This window comes from Myodes glareolus, chromosome X (genome assembly GCF_982192425.1).
Source record: "Myodes glareolus chromosome X, mMyoGla1.1, whole genome shotgun sequence".
Lineage (NCBI taxonomy): Eukaryota > Metazoa > Chordata > Mammalia > Rodentia > Cricetidae > Myodes > Myodes glareolus.
Window position 1 is genome coordinate 34147910 of NC_142053.1, and position 19753 is coordinate 34167662.

Consider the following 19753-nt stretch of genomic DNA (forward strand, 5'->3'; position numbering starts at 1 on the left):
AACTAAGGTTTTTAAAGATGTCATTATTTCTTACTAAAACACATTCTGTACAAGGGTCAAAAACTAGCAACAATTAGAATCTCATTTTATGAACCACAATAGAATCTTTGCAAAGCCTCACAAAAGATTGGGTCACAAGTTATCTGAGTTAACCAAGAGATATATGGGTAGTATATATAATCCTAAAAATGTTGTTCTTAGGTACAGGAAGCAGTAAAATTGTGGTTATGTTTTATTTCAAAAAGATCACATATTCCTTGAGTAAAGTTTGAAGAGAAGTTAATAAAGTATAAAATAAACCTGACTAACACCATGTCAACTGAGTGATCAAGGGACAATGACTAGTCATTGCATGCATATGATGGCAAGTATCTTCAACATATGGTGATACTGATACTTCTGTGGTCCTCTTCCCCAGCCTTCATATATCCAATCTAAAGATGAGAAAAATATCATAAAAATCCAAGATGAAAGACCTCTGCCATAAAATAAAACCAATATTTTCAAAATGTTTTGAAATCATCTAATATTGTATTTTGACACAGAATACAACAGGGTGTGGATGAATGACACATAATAGAGAAAAAACTGGGGAGAAGTGTCAATATCGAAATTAATATGAAATTCAATTACTAGTAATTATTCATGCCGTTTTCCTGTTTGTGACAAATGTGCCATTGCTACCTAGGATTTATTTTGTTTTTAAGAGAAGATATCATCATGTGTGGTGGTAAGAATGAAATGTCCCATATAAATGTCAGGCAATTGAATACTGGTTCCCAATTGGAACTATTTGGGAAGGGTTAGTAGTAAGTATCATTGGAGGAGGTGTGTAACTGGGGATGAACTTTGAGATGTCAAAAGACTAAGATCATTTTGAGTTAGTATTCTTTGCCTCTTGTTTGTGGATGGAGATGTGAGCTCTCAGCTGCTGCTCCAGCCACCTATTACCATGCTTTTATGTGAAGATGGAAAAATATGATCCTATTTTCACCTTGTCTGAAGGTCAGAGAGTTTCACCTCACTCAAAGTTATTGTCAGTCCACCACGACCAAAGGTCAGAGAGTTGGAACTTACTTCTGTTCCTTCAAGGTTATTGTCTCCTTCTACCTCAAAAAAAGGTCTCACCCTAATTTAGGTCAGAGAGTTCTGCTCTCTGAAGGTTATTGTCAGCAAGTGTAGCTAATATCCAGACCTTGTATTTTAGGTACTGAGAAGTGATCTGTTTCTACTTCAAACAAAAGTCTAAGGATCCAACTAAGTTCCTGCTTCCTTAGGAAGATAAAAATTGATTCCACCCAGGGGAGTGGTTTGCCTACAGAATGTTTTGGTCTAGGGTGTGAGTGTTATTTTTCTTGTTCTAGCAATAGAATATTTAACTAAAAATGTAGCCCACAATCCTTCCACTGGTTTGTTCATTTCCATGTATCATCTTAATGCAGTTTTTTTAAAACTTTACTCCTACATTTTGGGGTTGGAGTATTTAAGCAAATGAAAATTAAACATGGGCAATTTCAGTATTCACTGGAACTTCCTCCTGGTACTATCCTATTTTTTCTGTCACGTTTTTGTTCTCTTTACTTACTTTTCTAATCCCCATGCCCCTACCCTGGTAAGTGGCACACTTGTTGAAGCTGGTCTCTGACACCTTTGCATTATAGATTCTAATCCTCTGGCACTTTTAGTCCAATTAAACACTTTCTTCCTAAATTCTCTTGGTCAGAATGTTTTATCATATCAATAAATAGTAAAAGAACTAAGACACCATGTAATCTAGGTTGGCCTTAGTCTCATTAAGTAGTCTTACCTTGTCTTGGACTTGGGATTGCTTTGCCTCAGCACTAGTATCATGTCTGGGTGGGTGAAAATACGTTCACAGTAGAAGGAACCAGAAGAAAAGTTCATGAGAATTCTTTGCCCTTACTTTGATAATTTCTTTTAAACTTAATAGTAATCTAAAATTAACCACTTATTTTGAAAATGAAACAACATGGAAGAACAAATTGGTTCAGTTTCTTCATTTTATCAAAGAAGAAACTAAAACTAGGATAGTAGTGCACCTTAGTTTTCTATCATAATCTTATTCTACCAAGCTGCAATGTTTTTATCTTATTCAGTGCCAAAAGAAGATGTGATTCATTGCCTCTATTCAATGCCATTTAATATAAAAGTAATTTAGCTGAAATACTGGGCTAATGAGGTCTTTGCTATGGGTTAAATTTTGTGACAACCAGTTGCTTTTGCATGGGGAGAAAGTCTGATTTTTGCCACAGAATAAGTTTTCAAAGCTAATTTTGTCTATCCATCTCAAATAAGTATAAGAGACACAACTAGAAACACTATAAAAGCCTTCTAATGCAAATAAATGTATATCGGTACAATAATAAACAACTTGTATACGGACATTGATGGTTATACTACATTACTGGGTCATATAAACTAAAGTCTTGCATGTAAGACACACATATTCACATACATAAGAATATAATATATATATTTAATTAGATTCATAGTTTCTAATTCTTTTTATATAAATCTTAACATTCCTATTAAAACTGATCACTATTATCTAAAGTCTTTGTATACTAAAACACACACATATATATACTTCTCTTTAAACATAGTTTTCTAAAGTTCATATAAATATATGAAAATATAGTTATATATTTTAAATATATATAAAATATATATGTGAAGATAAATATAAAATTATTCTTAGCATGTCATGAAGTGATTTGCTATAATATCAGTAGATATGGGAAATTAACATGAAAATATTTTGATCTTATTATTTTATATGACTTAAAATTATAATTTTGACTATATATTTTATATATTAAATAAACAGCATATGTTAAATATATAACATAGCTATAAAACTCTTTATAAATCAATAAACAGCAGGTGAACCCTTCAATAGAAATAGACAAAATATATCAAGAGGTAATTCAAAAAAGGAAGAAAAATAATTTAAAGTGTTCAACTGCAGTGATAATTTGACAATATAACCAAGGGGAGTGATTTTAGTTAAATGGTGGGGTAACAGCAGAAACATTAATTTGAATGAGTATCCGTGCTCAAAAATTCCTTTCCAGGAACTAAAGAATTTAAGTGAATGATTGGAGAGCACTTCAGAAGTACACAGAGTTTCTTTTTAAAAGATCTCTAAAGATTATGGGAAAGACAGTTTCACATTATCTGCACCCTTGCCTGTTTAAAACCCTTTCAATTCACTGTGGATAGAGCTACTCTCTATGTTGGAAGAAAAAGAGGGTTGAGAACTGTCATTCTGGACTTTAGCACAAAAAGGACTCCACAAAGTCCTATTACCAAGTTTGGTCACAACAGTTATGGACTTGGCACCCTACAGTGCCAGATAAATACCTGTGTTCTAAGGCTGATTCTAAATAACCCAGGCACCAAGACATTTCTTATAACTAAGTGATCATTGTGGCACTAGAGTTTAGGTCAACATCTCCAAATTCAATTTTCAGACCTGTTTCTTTACCATTCAGGTTCCCAAAATTCCATTGTCTATTCTGACTACGATTGAAACAAGCTCAGTTTCCATATAAGCACTGTGTTGGCCCCTGGAACTCATAATCTCAAGTTCCAGTCCTGTCTTATGTTCCAAGTTCCCATTTCAGGACAGCATGGCAGACACTGAGTCAAGTACTAAGTCCAGCTCTTCAAACATTCGTGGAATAAGCTTGCCTGCAGAACCCCCCACCAACCATCTATGCATAATCTTTGAAAAATCAGACTGGGACGGGGCTGGAATGGTCTGTACATACTAGAGAAAAAGCCAAAATGACCATGGATAATCAGAGAAACAGGACAGGTCAAAAGAAACAAAAGAAAACATTTGTAGGTAGCAATACAGAAACAAGAATCCACAAACTCTTTGACAAAGAACTGAAAATATTAACTTAAAGAACAATTAACAATAAGTGAACACATGACTAAATAAAGCCATGAAGATAATAAAATAAGAACACTGTGTGACGATTAACTGATAATTAAACCCTACGCAAAAATTACCAAATGGATGCTCTGGAACTGGAAAATTTAAAGACTAAATGGAAAAAAAAAATGCATCAAAAACATCAACTGAAGAATTTTTCATGCAGACTGTATTGATGTACTCAAAAGCATATCATTTGAGGAATCTTATACAAAGGGAAAGAATAAAAAGCCCATGGATGTATGGGTACCATCAAGTGTACTATCATACGCAGCATGGAAGTTGTAGTGGCAATGATGGATATTGAAGAGTTAAAAATCTTACTTAAAGAAATGAAAAGATTTGTCAAATCCTGAAAGAGAAAGAAACATCTAGATTAATAAAGACAAGGAGGTCCGAATGCAAAGAAACTAGAAAATTCTGAAAGCTATAGCTAATAGAATTTTGAAGGCAGCAAGGGAAAATTCATCACATAATGACATCTATAAAGTCATCAGTGGATTTTTCTGTAAGATTCTTTCAGGGTAGGAAAGAGTTAATACACATTCAAAGCACTTGAAAAGGGAAAAATTCCCCCCAAATTCTTAAACAGTTCAAGCAATATAATGGGTTAGTGTGGTTGTCTATGGTATTGCCAAGCTTGTTTGCTAGCATGAACAAATTGGAGATGGAAAAGGAGAAGGCCCAGCCATGGAGAAAAGGAAAGAACCAGACAGAAGACTAAAGCATGGAGAAAAGGAAACTAGCAATGCTATACATTCTGAATGAGAGCAGCCTAAGGCTGAAAGCATTAAAGTGGTGCTGCTTTGGATGCCCCCCCCTTACCGCCTGTCTACTCCTTTCCCCTATTGGTCCTGCTTAGGTACCTGCTACCATGTGTTCTTGACATCTCTCTTCACAGTATTTTACAGGAAGAAGAAGCAGCTATCTCAGGAAGCTCGCTGTTGATTTCCTCATCTACTTATGTCCAACTCTACTCCACTAACAATACCCTAACTAGTGAAGTTGTTCAGAAATGAAGGACCAATAAAATCTTTATTCACCTAGAAAAGAAAAATGCTGACACCTAAATGCATATATGAAAACAGAAGAAGTCTAAAATTTATAGCTATCTTTAGTTATTTTATAATGTATTCCTATTTTGTAATGTTATAATCCAATAAGTATATTTCTTTTTAATGGTCAATTATAACATACATATTATAAAATGGAAAAATAAGACTAAGTGTAAAGGTGGAAGTGTAGTCAAATTTAATAATCTAATAATCTAATAATGGCAGACGAGTCACTTTTAAATCTAGTGCAAAAGTTAGGAAAATTCTTTGTAAAATGTTAGAATAAAGAATAAAGACAAAGTATAATGACATATGTATGGAAATACTACACTAGATTAACTCCATTTGTGTGTTAACTTAAACTTAATAAAACCAACTAAAATGATTTGTTAATGTGCATTCTATGTACAAATATGTACATAGTGATACCACTCACAAAAAATGCAACAGAAATTAACTTAAAAATTTCAAAGTCAGAGCTACTTTGCACATCTTTCCCATCTTATATTTATTATATACAATATTCGAATTGTTTTAACAGCATCATGTTTATTGTAGCATTTTCTTTTCTTAATTTATTGATTTTTGTTGAGCTCTACAGTTTTCTCTGCTGCCCTCCCTACCTCTCTCCTCCCCCTTCAACCCTCCTCCAAGGTCCCCATGCTCCCAATTTACTCAGTAGATCTTGTCTTTTTCTACTTTCTAATTCCCATATAGATTAGATCTATGTAAGTCTCTCTTAGTGTCCACAATGTTGTCTATGTTCTATGGGATTGTGGTTTGTAGACTGGTTTTCTTTGCTTTATGTTTAAAAACCACTTATGAGTGAGTACATATGATAATTGTCTTTCTGGGTCTGGGTTACCTCACTCAAAATGATATTTTCTAGCTGTATCCATTTGCCTGCAAAATTTAAGATGTGGTTATTTTTTTCTGCTGTGTAGTACTCCATTGTGTAAATGTACCACATTTTCCTTACCCATTCTTCAGTTGAGGGGCATTTAGCTTGTCTCCAGGTTCTGGCTATGACAAAAAAAAATGCTGCTATGAACATAGTTGAGCATATGTCCTTGTGGCATGATTGAGCATCTTTTGGGTATATAACCAAAACTGGTATTGCTGTGTCTTGAGGAAGGTTGTTTCCTAATTTTCTGAGAAATCGCCACACTGACATCCAAAGGGGCTGTGCCAGCTTGCATTCCCACCAGCAATGCAGAAGTGTTTCCTTTTCCCCACACCCGCTCCAGCATAAGTTGTCATCAGTGTTTTTGATCTTGGTCATTCTTACAGGTGTAAGATGGAATCTCAGAGTTGTTTTGATTTGCATTTCCCTGATGACGATGGATGTTGAAAGCATTTTCTTAATAGTTTGTGCTGATTCTCTTTTCCCATTCTTCTCCCCAGTTCCACCTATCCCCTCCTGTCGATCCCCTTTCACCCATCAGTAGCCCTTTTCCTGTCACATTTTTCTTATGACCCTTCTTTTCCCAAGGACTCCTTTTCATTCCCTCATGGTCTTTTTTCCTGCTTCGTAGCCTGCATCCATATTCATACATGTAGACTAATTTTAAATGTTTATTCCATTTATTATTATTATTTATAATACTAGTATTGTGTGTGTGTGTGTGTGTGTGTGTATGAGATGCATCTGTTTGTGGGTACATGCTTTTGGTATGTTTGTTTTCTTTTCCTACCAAGGGTTTAGGACTAGAACTTGGATTGTCAGGCTTGGGTAGCAAACAGTTTTTACCCATTTAGCAAATTCTCTGCTTTCCTACATGAGTATTTTAAAGCTTCCTACCACAGAAATGTAATCCTATGAAGTGATAGATATGTAACCTAATTTGATTTGAGTTATTATTTCAAAAGGTACACACGTAATCAAAACATCACACTATGTACCTTAAATGGACATTTTTGGTCACATATGGTTAAATATATCTGACCTGAATGTATACCAAAATATGAAAATATCAATTCATGTATCAAAATATTTTATTTTTTCTTATTTAGAAATATAAAAAATAATAAGTAAATGTTGATGTCAATGGTTTTCAAAAGTTCAGAGATCTCTCATACAGTGCTAATAGTATAAATTTCTTACTCTATCATCTCATGCTATACTTTTCTGATTTCATGTGTTCTTTTTGAAAAGTCACTAAGTTTACATAGTGCTACACACATGTGCATGCGTGGTGTGCCATCAACTGGATCAAGAGTCGCCTCTCAGGTGCCATATTTCTGAAAACAAAACAAAACTAACTAACTATCCTTCCTCCCAGCAGCCATGGATCTCAAATAGTTCCTTAGCTATGGTTGGAACTTCATAAGTCTCCTTCTTTCTATGCTGGTATTTTGACTGGCTCGATCTTGTGCTTGTCATATGCATGCATGCAGTTAGAGATGCTATGAGCTCATGCATGCAAAGTTTTTTTTTTTCTGTAGTCGTTCACTACCACTCTCAAAATCTTTCTGACCACCCCCTTTCAGTTGGAGATGATGTCTGAGCCATGGGAAGAAGGGACAAGGCGTTATTTTCTGATGTTCAAGTTTGTTAACTGTGCCTTGGGCCACCTGTGGAAGCATAAATATTTCCTCACTTCCTTTCTCTTCCAGAGGCCTAGAAATAGATGATTACTCATGGACATCTCAGTAGTTATGCATTTAGAAACCAAAGTTTGCATACAAGCCATACTTATTGCTATTAATGGGTGATTGCTTTTAATTCTTGTCAATGGATACAGCAAGAATTATATGTTGAGCAAAATTCTAGGTTTTATATTATGCTTTGTATATATACACGTACATGCATATCTAAACTTAAATGTATACTTAGAAAGAAATAGGTAAGATGAAGAGGGGAGAGAGGGTGGAGAGAGTATTCTGATAGACTGGCAATATAGAAGAATCCCTATTTGGTTTCAGTGATTTTTGCATTATCTCTGGTACACTAAAGAAGAGAAAAATTAACACATAGAGAGTACTCAGTAAATATATAGACAAATGGGTGAACACAGGTTTTGGTATGACAGTTGCTTCCATTTTTTTTTCAACAGAATTAAAAAAATTTCACCTAATCTACAATATTATTGCAACATTTTTGTCTTAACTTTAAAATTATTTTTGACAGAATTAGACAAAATTCTGCATGTGAAAGATCAGACCTGCTTAGTTCTGCATCTTTCTCCCTGAGTTTCGTGTTTGTTAGAAAGAGGAAGTCAAGAACAGGTTGTATATTTAAGGAGTGGAACATAAGGGAAGATCGAGACTGTGTACTTCAATATGGAAACAGAAGAGAAAACACAAGCTGAATAATAGTCAAACATTACCTTAGTCTTATTAGCAGTATTGTTTCTGAGATAGTCTGTAATCAATTTAATTTTTCTAATTGTTCAAATTTCAAAAGATATGTATATTATAGTTACCTATATAAACATGACTACAAAAAAGAAAAAAAACATAACTACATTATTCAACTTTTCATGCTTGCTTTTATTTTAGGAAAAAGGATATCCCTACTATTGGATTTTATTGTCATTTTATCAGTTTTTGAATGTGCATTTAATCATTCATTCCTCAGTGTGTTTTTGCTGATTGGTCTTTTATACTTATTATTTCATTGATTAAAACAATAAGCTTTTTCCTATCAGCTCTGATATATATATTCTTACTAACCCACAGGCAAGACTTGGACAGGAAACCCGAACTAAAAATGTACAACAGACAAAAAGAGAAACCAAAGATACTAATAGCTTGTTTGGGTTTTGTTCAATCTTGAAACAGCCTGTATTTTAGGCATGGCAAAGAAAAGATCTATTTGTTCCATCTGGCTTCCAGATACTCCCACAACCTCATATGTTGGTAAATCTTAATGAATGCTATCTCTACAATGTCCTATATGCTAGTGTTTAAGCAAGTGTTACTATATATCCCAAAGGAATACTGAGTACATGAAATGATTTACTGCATTGCTCCCAGAGTAAAAACTTGAACCCCAGAAATACCAACAAGTTCAATTGGGTTCAAAAACCATCTGACTCTACCTACTTAAACTTTCTGAAGCTAAGCCTTGGTACTATGATTTTATATATATATATATATATATATATATATATATATATATATATATATATATATATATGTGTGTGTGTGTGTGTGTGTGTGTGTGTGTGTGTGTGTGTGTAAAACAAAATAAGCAATAAAAAATATAACTTAGCTCTATGTTGGTGGAGAAATTCACAAGCTCTTTTTCAGCTTGAAAGCATTTGGTTCATGAGCATCGTATGTCTGGAAGTAGCACATTGTCTACTTTTCAAAAAGCCACTCTATTTAAAAATTTCCATTTTTATTCCTAGTACAATACAACTTATCCTCCTCATCCACTGGTTTTGTATCTGTGGATTCCATTAATTATGGGTATAAAATTCCTGTAAAAATTGTAATTTTTCTAAACCTGTTAAGACTTCTTTTCTTATTGTACTCTAAACAGTACATGGTAGCAACCTTATGGATTCCATTTCTATTACATTAAAAAAACACTGGAAGACAGAAGTAGGTTATATGAAAACACTATGCCACTTTACAAATGAGCTTGAGCATCAGCAGATGTTGGTATCTTCTGGGGAATCTCCCTGTACAGAAAGATAGAATTCTACTTGATTCAAGTTTTTTGACAGTTGGCCTCTCTTCATCACCCACTTTCGTATGTTAGAAAATTAATATTAACTTGTTTTTTTTGAGTTGAAATAATACACAAAATCTTTTATCTGCTCCTCTGTTTGATAGTTTTCTTCCTAGTCCCACCATTTTGTGATTTATCTGCAAACTATTTCCAGGTTTACTGTGCACAGAATAAAAAACAAACAACTATGTGCTGTTATTTGTCATACTAATACTTATGTTAAATTGAAATTAAACTTCCAAGACTAAAGGGAACCTAGATTTATTCCTTAAATGAAGTAAGGATACACTGAAATAAGGGCTTTGTCTCGAGCAGCATCAACCAAGCTACTTGAATTGACAATACACAAGACTATTGAAGGGCAGAATCTATCTTTTCTGAAGCAGGTGGCACGGTAACACAGAATGCTTGCTGTCAAAATCACCTTTCTATTGATTTCTAGCAGATATGCAACTAGTTTATCCACTGCTTCCTAGGTTCTATTCACATGCACTAATCTGTACTGTATAGATTATTTGATCTGAACATTGGGCTCCTTTAATGAGAAAGAAATGAAATGTTCTTTACAAAGTACGAAGTTTTATGCATTTACAAGCAGTTAAATTTTTCTTGTTGTCACATTCAACCGAGTATCAGGCAACTGTGAAGCCAATCATTAGAAACTCTCATGGTAGTCAATTTCTTTAAAAGTCAGCCGCAACAAGTTTTATAATGTCTGCAATAACTAGATTGGCAATGTTCTGATGAGATTTTAATCAGAAGAAAATCCCAGTGGTACATCTCGCACCCTTTTAATTTATTCATTATTGCCCCATAGATAGAAATAGAAGAACCAAGAGAGGTATTCTTGTGAATCCATACTGTGATATGGATTTCCAGGTAGTACTGTTATTTAACTGCTCCCTGTACATCAGTATGACAATATTTAACACTGCGTTCATGAAAGACTACATTGTGAGATCATATGGAGCAAGCATTAAAGCTTTTTCAAAACAAATGACTCATATGGAAAATGCTTTAATTAAGTCCAAAATAAATCAGGAAACTACATTTGGTGCTCTGAGTCTTATACCCAAGACTTTGCTATATTCCTCTTTTGATATTTTCCTTCCCACTAAAACTTGCCCTTAGTCTGAGTGTTTCAAAAGCTTTATCATCAGCATATATCATATTACTAAGCTTTTTTCTTCTTCTTGTGTTTGCTTTTAAGTCTCTATATTTGTACACATAACAGTCTCTATGTCCCTTAATTACACTTCTGAAATTTCTTTTTATTTACTTCGACTTTTTACAGATATTTTAGTCTCAGGAGCAATGTTTGCTCCTAAAACTTACTGAGAATGCTAAGAAACTTTCACTAATGTATTATGTCTATATATATGATTATTGTATTAAAAACCTGATCTAGTAATTTTAATGTATTTATTGACTCATTGAACAATAGCTACAAACTATTACATTTAACATAAAGGTCATATTTTATGCTAACTTCATTTAGAAAATTCATACAATTAATGAGAAGACTATAATTGCTCTATACTTTCGAAAATCTTTTTAATGATTGGTGTAAGGAAAGAAAGTTGTGTTCTTATATCTAATTCTCCATGTGGTCTCGTACACTGTTACATGTCAGGTGGCTTCTAGAAAAAAGACAGTACCTACAGAGAGAATTGTCATGAGAAGGATTCATACTTGATTTGGGAATGATGAAAAAAATCTCAGTTTATAAACTCCTGACAGGTCTTAGGATCCCTGATGGTCGTCAGCCTACGAATGGAGAGCCAAAATCCCACCCACATATACTATTCAATGGCTTGCTTGCAGTCATCCAGGTTGCCTCTTCTTAGTCACCTTATCAGACCTCTTGAGTATCAGTGTTCCCTGGAGCATCGCCTTTCATGCTCTTTTCTCTCTTGTTCATCTCCTACCGTCTTGGTATCTCCTAAAGTAGATATTTCCAAACTTTCAGCATCATGTAATTAAATGACATACTAAATGTCTTTATCTTCACGTCTGTTTGTTATCGCAAAAGTTCTTTCTTACATTGACATATTTCTTATTTCACATAGTTATATTTGTGGTGAGAACTTGGCACATTAGTATTTTCATTAGAACACTGTATTTTAACTATAATGTCCATTGTTGTATAATGGATCTACCACATTTATTATTCCCTATCTTACTCATAAAATTTTGTATACTTTGGCCAACATATCTACAGACCCCTTTTCAATCACTGCAATTCTCGGCAACAACATTCCACATGAATGAGTTCATGGACTATTCGTCTTTCCGACTGTGGCTTATTTTGTTTAACAAGACAGTCTTTAGAATCATCCTTTTTTTGCAAATGATATAATTTATTCCTTTTATATAACTTAATAGCACTTCATTACCTACATGCAATACTTATCCACTCAGTCATCCATGGGCACTTAGGTGGATTCAATGTGTAAGCTATGGTGGATAGTATTACATTAAACTTGGGAGAATAAATGTTTAAGAAACCAATTTAATTTCTTCAATTATATATCCAGGAGTACTGAGGCTGGATACCACTTTTCAGGATTTTGAGGACCTGCACACCAATTTCCAGAGTGGTTCTGCTAACTTGCATCCCAATTAACAATGTGTAAGAGTTCTATTTTTTATATCCACACAATCACAGCTTTCTTCAGTCTTTGATGACAGTAACTCTCCAGTCTTTGATAACATTAAGGTGATATCTCATTGTGATTTTCATTTGCCTTTCCCGAATAATATTTTCTTTCTTTTCTTTTTTAGTTTCAATGTTTGACTTTGGTAGTGGCTTAATGTTGGAGTGAGGTTCTAAGTATTTTTTTCTTAATTTTTTTTTAAAATGCTATAAGAAGACATCATTATTTCTTCTTTAAATATTTGGTGGAATTTAGTTATAAAGTTACTTATGCTGGCCTTCACTCTGATGGGAGACTGCTACGTTATTGCCTTCTTATTCTTCATTCTTTATTTCAGCTATTTCTGTGATTTGTAATTTAGTGTTGGTAGGAAATATCCATCAAGGAACGTCTCCCTCTTATATTATTCAATTTATTGATACATAATTTTTCATAATAGTCTTCTATGATCATTTGTATTTATCTTTTATCTCGTCCTTTCATATTTTACCTTGAGGTGTAGAAACATCATGAGCTAATCTAATCCAGAGAATAGCGATAATTCTTTTCTATGTCACATTAAATAAGTGATGAAGTCAAATATGTTTTATCTCCTAAGTACTTCTTAATTCCACACCCTTTATTCCCAGAATTTAATGCTCTCACATCACTCATATGCATTGGTATTGTGGTCTCCTAATTTGTCTTCATGACCTCAACTTTAAAATTGCCAACATCTTGCTGCTAACCCCAACTCCAATAGTTTTTTAAAGCTTGCTTTACCAGTGTAAATCTCATTAAATAATTTCCTTAACTTAATTAAAACATGTAAACCTCCATTTGTTTTTGGAATAAATTTTATCTCCATACTGTTACTTAAAATGCCTCTCATGATCTGCCCCCGTTCATCATCCTTATTTCCTATAGGACTCCAGTAACCTTTATTTTTCCTGCTTTTACAGGCATTATATGTTTATCTTCACTGATGCGCATTTGTATTCACCCCTCTTTAAAAGGAATAAAGCTCAAGACCAAACAATTTCTCCGATTCTACAATGTCACCTCTTAATGGTAACTGTAACAAATCTGACATTTGCTTGGAGACATTGATCTTTCCCCATTCTGGCTGCCCTATATGAAACTGTTGTCCCATTTCTGAAGTAAAAAATGCTTTAGTATGTCATCTGTTTAAAAACCATTGCTCTAATGTAGTTTATTCTTAGTCACCTCGGAGAAGGATAGCTTAGCAACTTATGTAATGCGGGTCTAAAAATATCCACATAGCATCTCTATATATATATATTACACATAATTTGGATGGGAAGAAATTGTAATAAATAGGAGCAATATGGCATCTTCCAGAAATAAAAGAAAATAATTTACTTTAAATCATGTAGTTCTTGAGAAATATTTGGCTCTATCATTTTCGGCTCTTTCTACTCCACCATAATAATAGCAATAGAAATTAGGGCAATTTGGACAACTATAAAGGAGGCAGATGAAAGGACTAAAATAAGTGTTACTCAAATTTTGATGTAGCAAAAAATGTGAAGTAGGTCTTTTGCTCTCTTGAATTGTTTTATTCATAAACTATAGTTCAGAGAAACGAACTGCATGTTTTACCTTTTCCAAATTCTCTATTGTTAATACCCATCTGATTTACTTTTCACGTGTGGAACAGATGGTGTTCCATGGTGGGATTTCCAGAATGTAATGTTTTAATCTCTACTATTTGTCACTAGCTGCCTCTCCTGAAGGTGGCACAAATCATTATTAATTTCATGGCAAAATCAAAAGAATCATCCATGTCATTAACTGATAATATTGAGTCTGAGAGCTAGAAAATTCTCCTTGATTTGTTCAATGCAACAGCCCATTTGACCCCAGATACAAAGTATTCATGAGTTTCTACTGCCTATGAGTTTCTATTGCTGCTTATAGGAATTGCTGACTCTGTAGAAATTTGATCAAAACATCATAGATTGCAGAGAAACTGTGTTTGTGCCCTTCAAACCATTGATGGAGTACCTTAACCTCGCCTTCTCGTGATGCCTTGCATATGGTCATCTGTCTTCCTGACTACTACTTCATATGGCTTATTTGTAAATTCAAGCAAATGTGCTTCTGACTGGCACTGATACATCACTGATGCCAACATATCAGAGAGGATGAAACATAAGGACGCGTTTTTTGATTCAGACGGAAAATATTTCAGATTTATGAGGAAGTTCTGACAATAGCCATTCCAAGATATCTTCATATAATCAGTTTCTCTCCACACCTCTCTTTACCAAATTTTATGACTTCAAAACTTATTCAAAGGACTTATTTTCTTGCTGACCTTAAAGGTATAGTGGGTAGATGTGAAGCAAGAGCTGCCTGGCTGAACAACTTACCTCTGGCTTTTCACATGCTCGATTTCTACTGCTTTCCAATGACCACTTACAGAGGCATTATGCGCAGAACACCTATTGATGTCCCACTGATATTGATGTGATTTTCCCTGGTGGATTGAGGGCAACCCAGCATAGAGTCATTAGTATGTAAAGGTTATGTATAATGGATAATAGAGGAAAATGAAATAGCAGAAGGGAATTTGCACAGGAAACAGAAGCAGCAAATAGTTCCAGTGAAAGATTTTCTGGGGTTATACAGCAAATGCAAAGGGGATTGAAAAAAAGATGACTCTTCCAGACTCAGGAAGAGTGGAGGGTGAAATGGTTTCATATTTTGAAGTATAATACTGTTTTATTTCAACCACAGAAAGCCATTTAAAAATAATCTTATATAATATAGTTCTTATGTGGCATCTTTCACCTGAATGTGTATTTATGAATTCTTATGTTACTTTTCTGAGATGGTCAGCAATAGGGCAGTAATAGGATAAATCTAAGAAGACAGTGGTTTTTTTTTCTGTACTTGGTTTTGAACCGAAGGTCTCAAGCATGCTAGGCAAGCACTCTACCACTGAGCTAAACAACACTCAGCTTCAGGAAGAGGACTTTACAAATCTAAAACCATATAATTCCCAGGTCATGATGGAGCAAAGAAGAAAGTCACAGTGTTTGCAATAAGCATCTCCTTTTAAATCCATGCAATGCTATTAGCATTTTGAATGAAATGTTTTGCAATTGGAAAATCTCACAGTAAATATTTTCAAAAGACACCTCTTAACCAATCAAACTACTTAGTTCCACTTAACATCACAGAAGATCACCATGTATGTCTAGTTAAATTTTAAAACACCCAGGTAGATTTATTTACTAAACTATAATGTTTAGTAGTATGAAAAAAGGAAGCAAGGTTTAATGCTAAAAGCATATTTTATGGAATTCATTTCATCATTAAAAAGTAAAAGAACCATGAGCAGTAGGCTTAATCATTAGAACCCATGAATGATAATAACAAATGGATGTTAGAATTATAGTAATATTTAACTATCATAAACTACTTTCTACATTTCAAGTACTTTAATTCTTATTAATTTATTTATTTCTACTCATAATCCTATTATGGGTATCATTTTAAGCATATTATCAGGTTGGTAAATGGAGATCTAACCAGATTAAATGATTCACTCAAGACAATGTGCGAGTAAATAGCATAGATTTAAAAATCTATGTTTATAATTGTTGTACTATGTTACCTTACTATCCTGTAAAATTTATATTCTATATAAAATATCATTCCTTGAAATGACTAAAAACCATGCATTCATTAACTGAATGAAAAATAAACAAACAAGCCTCAGACTATAAAATAAAATTTGTGACATGGCCATCACATCATAATAAATTTTTTAAAAAGACAGATTGAAACATAACTTAACCTTATTAACACACACTCTCATATTACCTGAACTAATTTGCATTAGGGGTTATGTTTCATATTTAAGACATTACTTCTATGTAGTAAAGTGGACAGAAACGAATACATTTAATACTAAGTTGATTTCAACATTTTAAAGTTGAGCAAGAATATTTTGAGAAGTCTTGATGGTACTGGAACATTTCAGATTACTCCTTATTTTGAGTATTTTATTTTTAAACACTTATTTACAAAGTTTGTGTGTATGGCTTGGGAACCTATGTCATGGAGTGCGTGTGGAAGTCATCGGACAACTTGCAAGATAATGTTCTCTACTTCCATAAAATGGGTTCTGGGGATTGAACTCTGATATTTCAGCTTGGTAGCAACTGCCTTTTCAATGCTAAGCCATTTTCTGGTCCTTATCACTTATTTTGAGTGATTTCATGTTAAAATCATATTGGAACTGCAATTCTTCTTTATCCTTTCATTCCCTCAAAAGTATTTCTCATTGCAGGTCATAATAAATTAAATAAACATACAATCTGAATATTCAGTGAAACCTAATATAAAGAAAATAATTTTGGTACAAGAAACCGTTGTTCATGTTTACTATAGGACTTGCTTGATGGCAATTTTTAAGCAAGCATCATGGACATCAGCAGATGTGCCTTTATTGTGCCTTTATTGCTGACACTCCAGTAACATCTTGCAAAAACTATCTGTTGTTTTCTTACTTCTTCCTGTTTTCATGGCTCCTATAGAAACTGGTTATGTAAAAACTATCTGTTAATGCTTTAGAGAATTGGAACCAATCAAACGTGCTTTGTTATTTACAAGTATAAGAAAATCTAAATATCATTTTTAACCACTTCTCAGAATCATATTCATTATATCTTAGTAAATAACCCTGCTTCAGTTGGGAAGTGGAATTTCAGGTTTAACCTGAAAAGAAGTTGTTAGTGACATATCTAGATAGTTTTCTTTTTTAATTGTGATATTTCATCCATCATTAGAACAAGGCTTTCAAAAAAACACATGTTTCTTAAAGTATTTACATTTTAAACTGGCAGAATCATTCAAGCAAGGAAATTAACATTCAGTCAAAATAAAATGCCATCCAGAAAAATCAATACAATTTTCTATTAAGTGTGGGTGACTTTAATCAGAATGACCAAAAAAAAAAAAACCAACATTTTTTCCTTAAAAGTAGAAACAATTCACATATACCTTCCAAAACTCAAGAACCACATACTTTTCAACTTCTTGTGAAAATATGGTTATCTGTTTTAGTTCTTATGAATCCTTGGGAAGACACTGCACTGAATTTTCTGAAAGCTCCCAAGTGCTTTAATGAAATTGCTACCTGAAAAACTGAGTAGCCATCTTACCGTGTACTTATAATTTAAGAAGCTATTGTAGATTAGTACTTATGACTTCTAATGAGAAAACCATAACAACCTTTTAATTGAAAGGAACATGGCTAACTACAGCAAGTGCAATCAATAAGACTGTAGTAGTATATATATTTTTTCTCAAAGACTGTTATTTCTACTCCAACAGCAGTATTTAAGGTTGGGAATAAAAAAAATAACTAGGAATCCATTTGTTATTACAACACTTAATTATGGTACAAATCTGTGCATCTCAGCACTGAGAGTGAATTCTTCCAAACCAAACAATCTTCAGTTAAAAAGAAAACTCATATATAGAATAAAGGACTTACCAATTACATAGGCTAGTAACAAGGCCAAGGTCACTGTGATTGCAGTAGCGCTCAAGGCTGTGCACTTCCAATTGCAACATCTGTACGGTTTGTTAAAAGTGAAGGCAGGTCGGGAAAAGGTGCTCCGAGGCAGCGGCCTGGGAGGTGGTGAGTAGACAGTATTGGATGTCAGAGGGTAGTTCTGACTGGCTGCACTGAAGATAGCAGAGGAACCAGATCCATGTTTGAACAGGAAATGCCTAATGGGAGGAAACAGAGAAGTTCTCCTGTAAATACCAGAGCCAATTTCTATAAACCCCACAAACTCTACAAATTTCAAACCATCATACTATGACAAGTCTCACCAGACCTGGAAGGGCTAGACAAAAATTTCAGGTAATCCAGTGGTAACTGAATTGTCTTTGGTATTTTTTTCATTTCTTCTTCTCTTCCTCCCCATCTCTGGCACTCTGTCCCTTCCCCATTCCCTCCTTTCCTTGCCTTCTTGCTGACTAGTAAATGGTCCAATTCCATAGTTGATATTCACCATTCTCTTCTCACTCCTTAGTCATGATTCTGAAGAGCTGACTGTGTTCTGCCATCAGATTTTGATAATTAGGCCATCCTAGACACCAGTGTTTTGCCCTTTCTTTACTACCAAACCTTAAAAACAAGATTTTGCAGATATGAATTAATCTTTTAATTTAAAATATCAAACATATGGCTCACTTGAAGCAAGCTATCCCACTTATTCACCAACAACCTTGGACAGTTCACATTTGAACATACCCATTTTTATCTGTTCAGCTCGTCTCTTCATTTCCCTATCTATTGGCTCGTGCTAGTTTTTGAAAATTGTTGTACAATAGAAAATTTCTCAAAATATTTCAGATTCCAACATTATTATTATATAGAGTTGATATTTTATAATTTGTTTTCAATATAAAAATTATATGTGAAAATATTCACTGTTAACATATACCATTACTGAGATTTGACAAATTCCATTACTTGTGCAAAACAAACCCCTATCCAAATGTAGAATAGTCCCATAACTCCAGGAACGCCCTCATTTTTTTCTAAGCAAATTTCTACCTTGATTCCCAGAGACAAACTCAACTCTGCACTTTCTCACCATACATTTATTATGCCTGCTGTGGAACCTGATACATGTGGAGCAGTGGTGTTATTATATTACATTCCTAGAGAATGATCACAAGTTCCTCGTTACTATTATAACTGGACCTTTAATAAATAGTGATACACTCATAAGTAAGGACTTGAGAAAAACATATATATTTTGACCCTGTACTTTTCTACCATTGCTAGGTGCTAAGTATTCTACTGCATACTCATTAACACATTCATTCTTTACTTGTGTGGAACAGGTTATGCTATTTTCCTCATTGGGCTTTTAAGAATGGGAAGGCAAAAATAGGTTTAAAAAGTTGTGCAAATTCACCCTGTAAGCAAGTGATGGAGCTAGAATCAGCATACAGGTCATCCAGGCTTTATGTCCTGAATCTTAACCACTCTACTGTGCCCTCTATGGCAGTAAAATGCACTGCTAAACAAAGCACATTCTAGTGTTACATTTTAATGCTCAGAACAAAACCTCTCAGTAAGTGAAAAGTCAACATCACCTTGCAACATATGCCCAAATGTAAAAGATTTATTTCCAGCTTCCACATTTAAAGGAAAAGAGGCATATACATTTAAAGAAAAAAGTCCCCAGAACTCTATGTGCCAGGTGATGAAAAATGCTGACAATAGAGAATTTTGCTTGAGTATCATGGAGGTTAACTGTTTTCTAAAGGGCTAAGTTACTGAATGAAATTGAGATCCCTGCACCTTTCTAGAGGGCAATTTAACATTATACACAAAACTGTTTTAAATATACAGATT

The 19753-nt window shown here is 33.8% G+C and overlaps 1 protein-coding gene across 1 annotated transcript in view; it reads right to left on the reverse strand.

Moving 5' to 3' along the window:
* The window catches only part of Tenm1 (teneurin transmembrane protein 1), an 819764-nt gene that overhangs the window by 310739 nt on the left and 489272 nt on the right, over nt 1-19753 (reverse strand). Inside the window, exon 7 of the mRNA XM_085684917.2 lies at nt 17870-18108. Within this exon, the coding sequence (XP_085541043.1) occupies nt 17870-18108 (239 nt within the window). The remainder of the gene's footprint in view (nt 1-17869; nt 18109-19753) is intronic.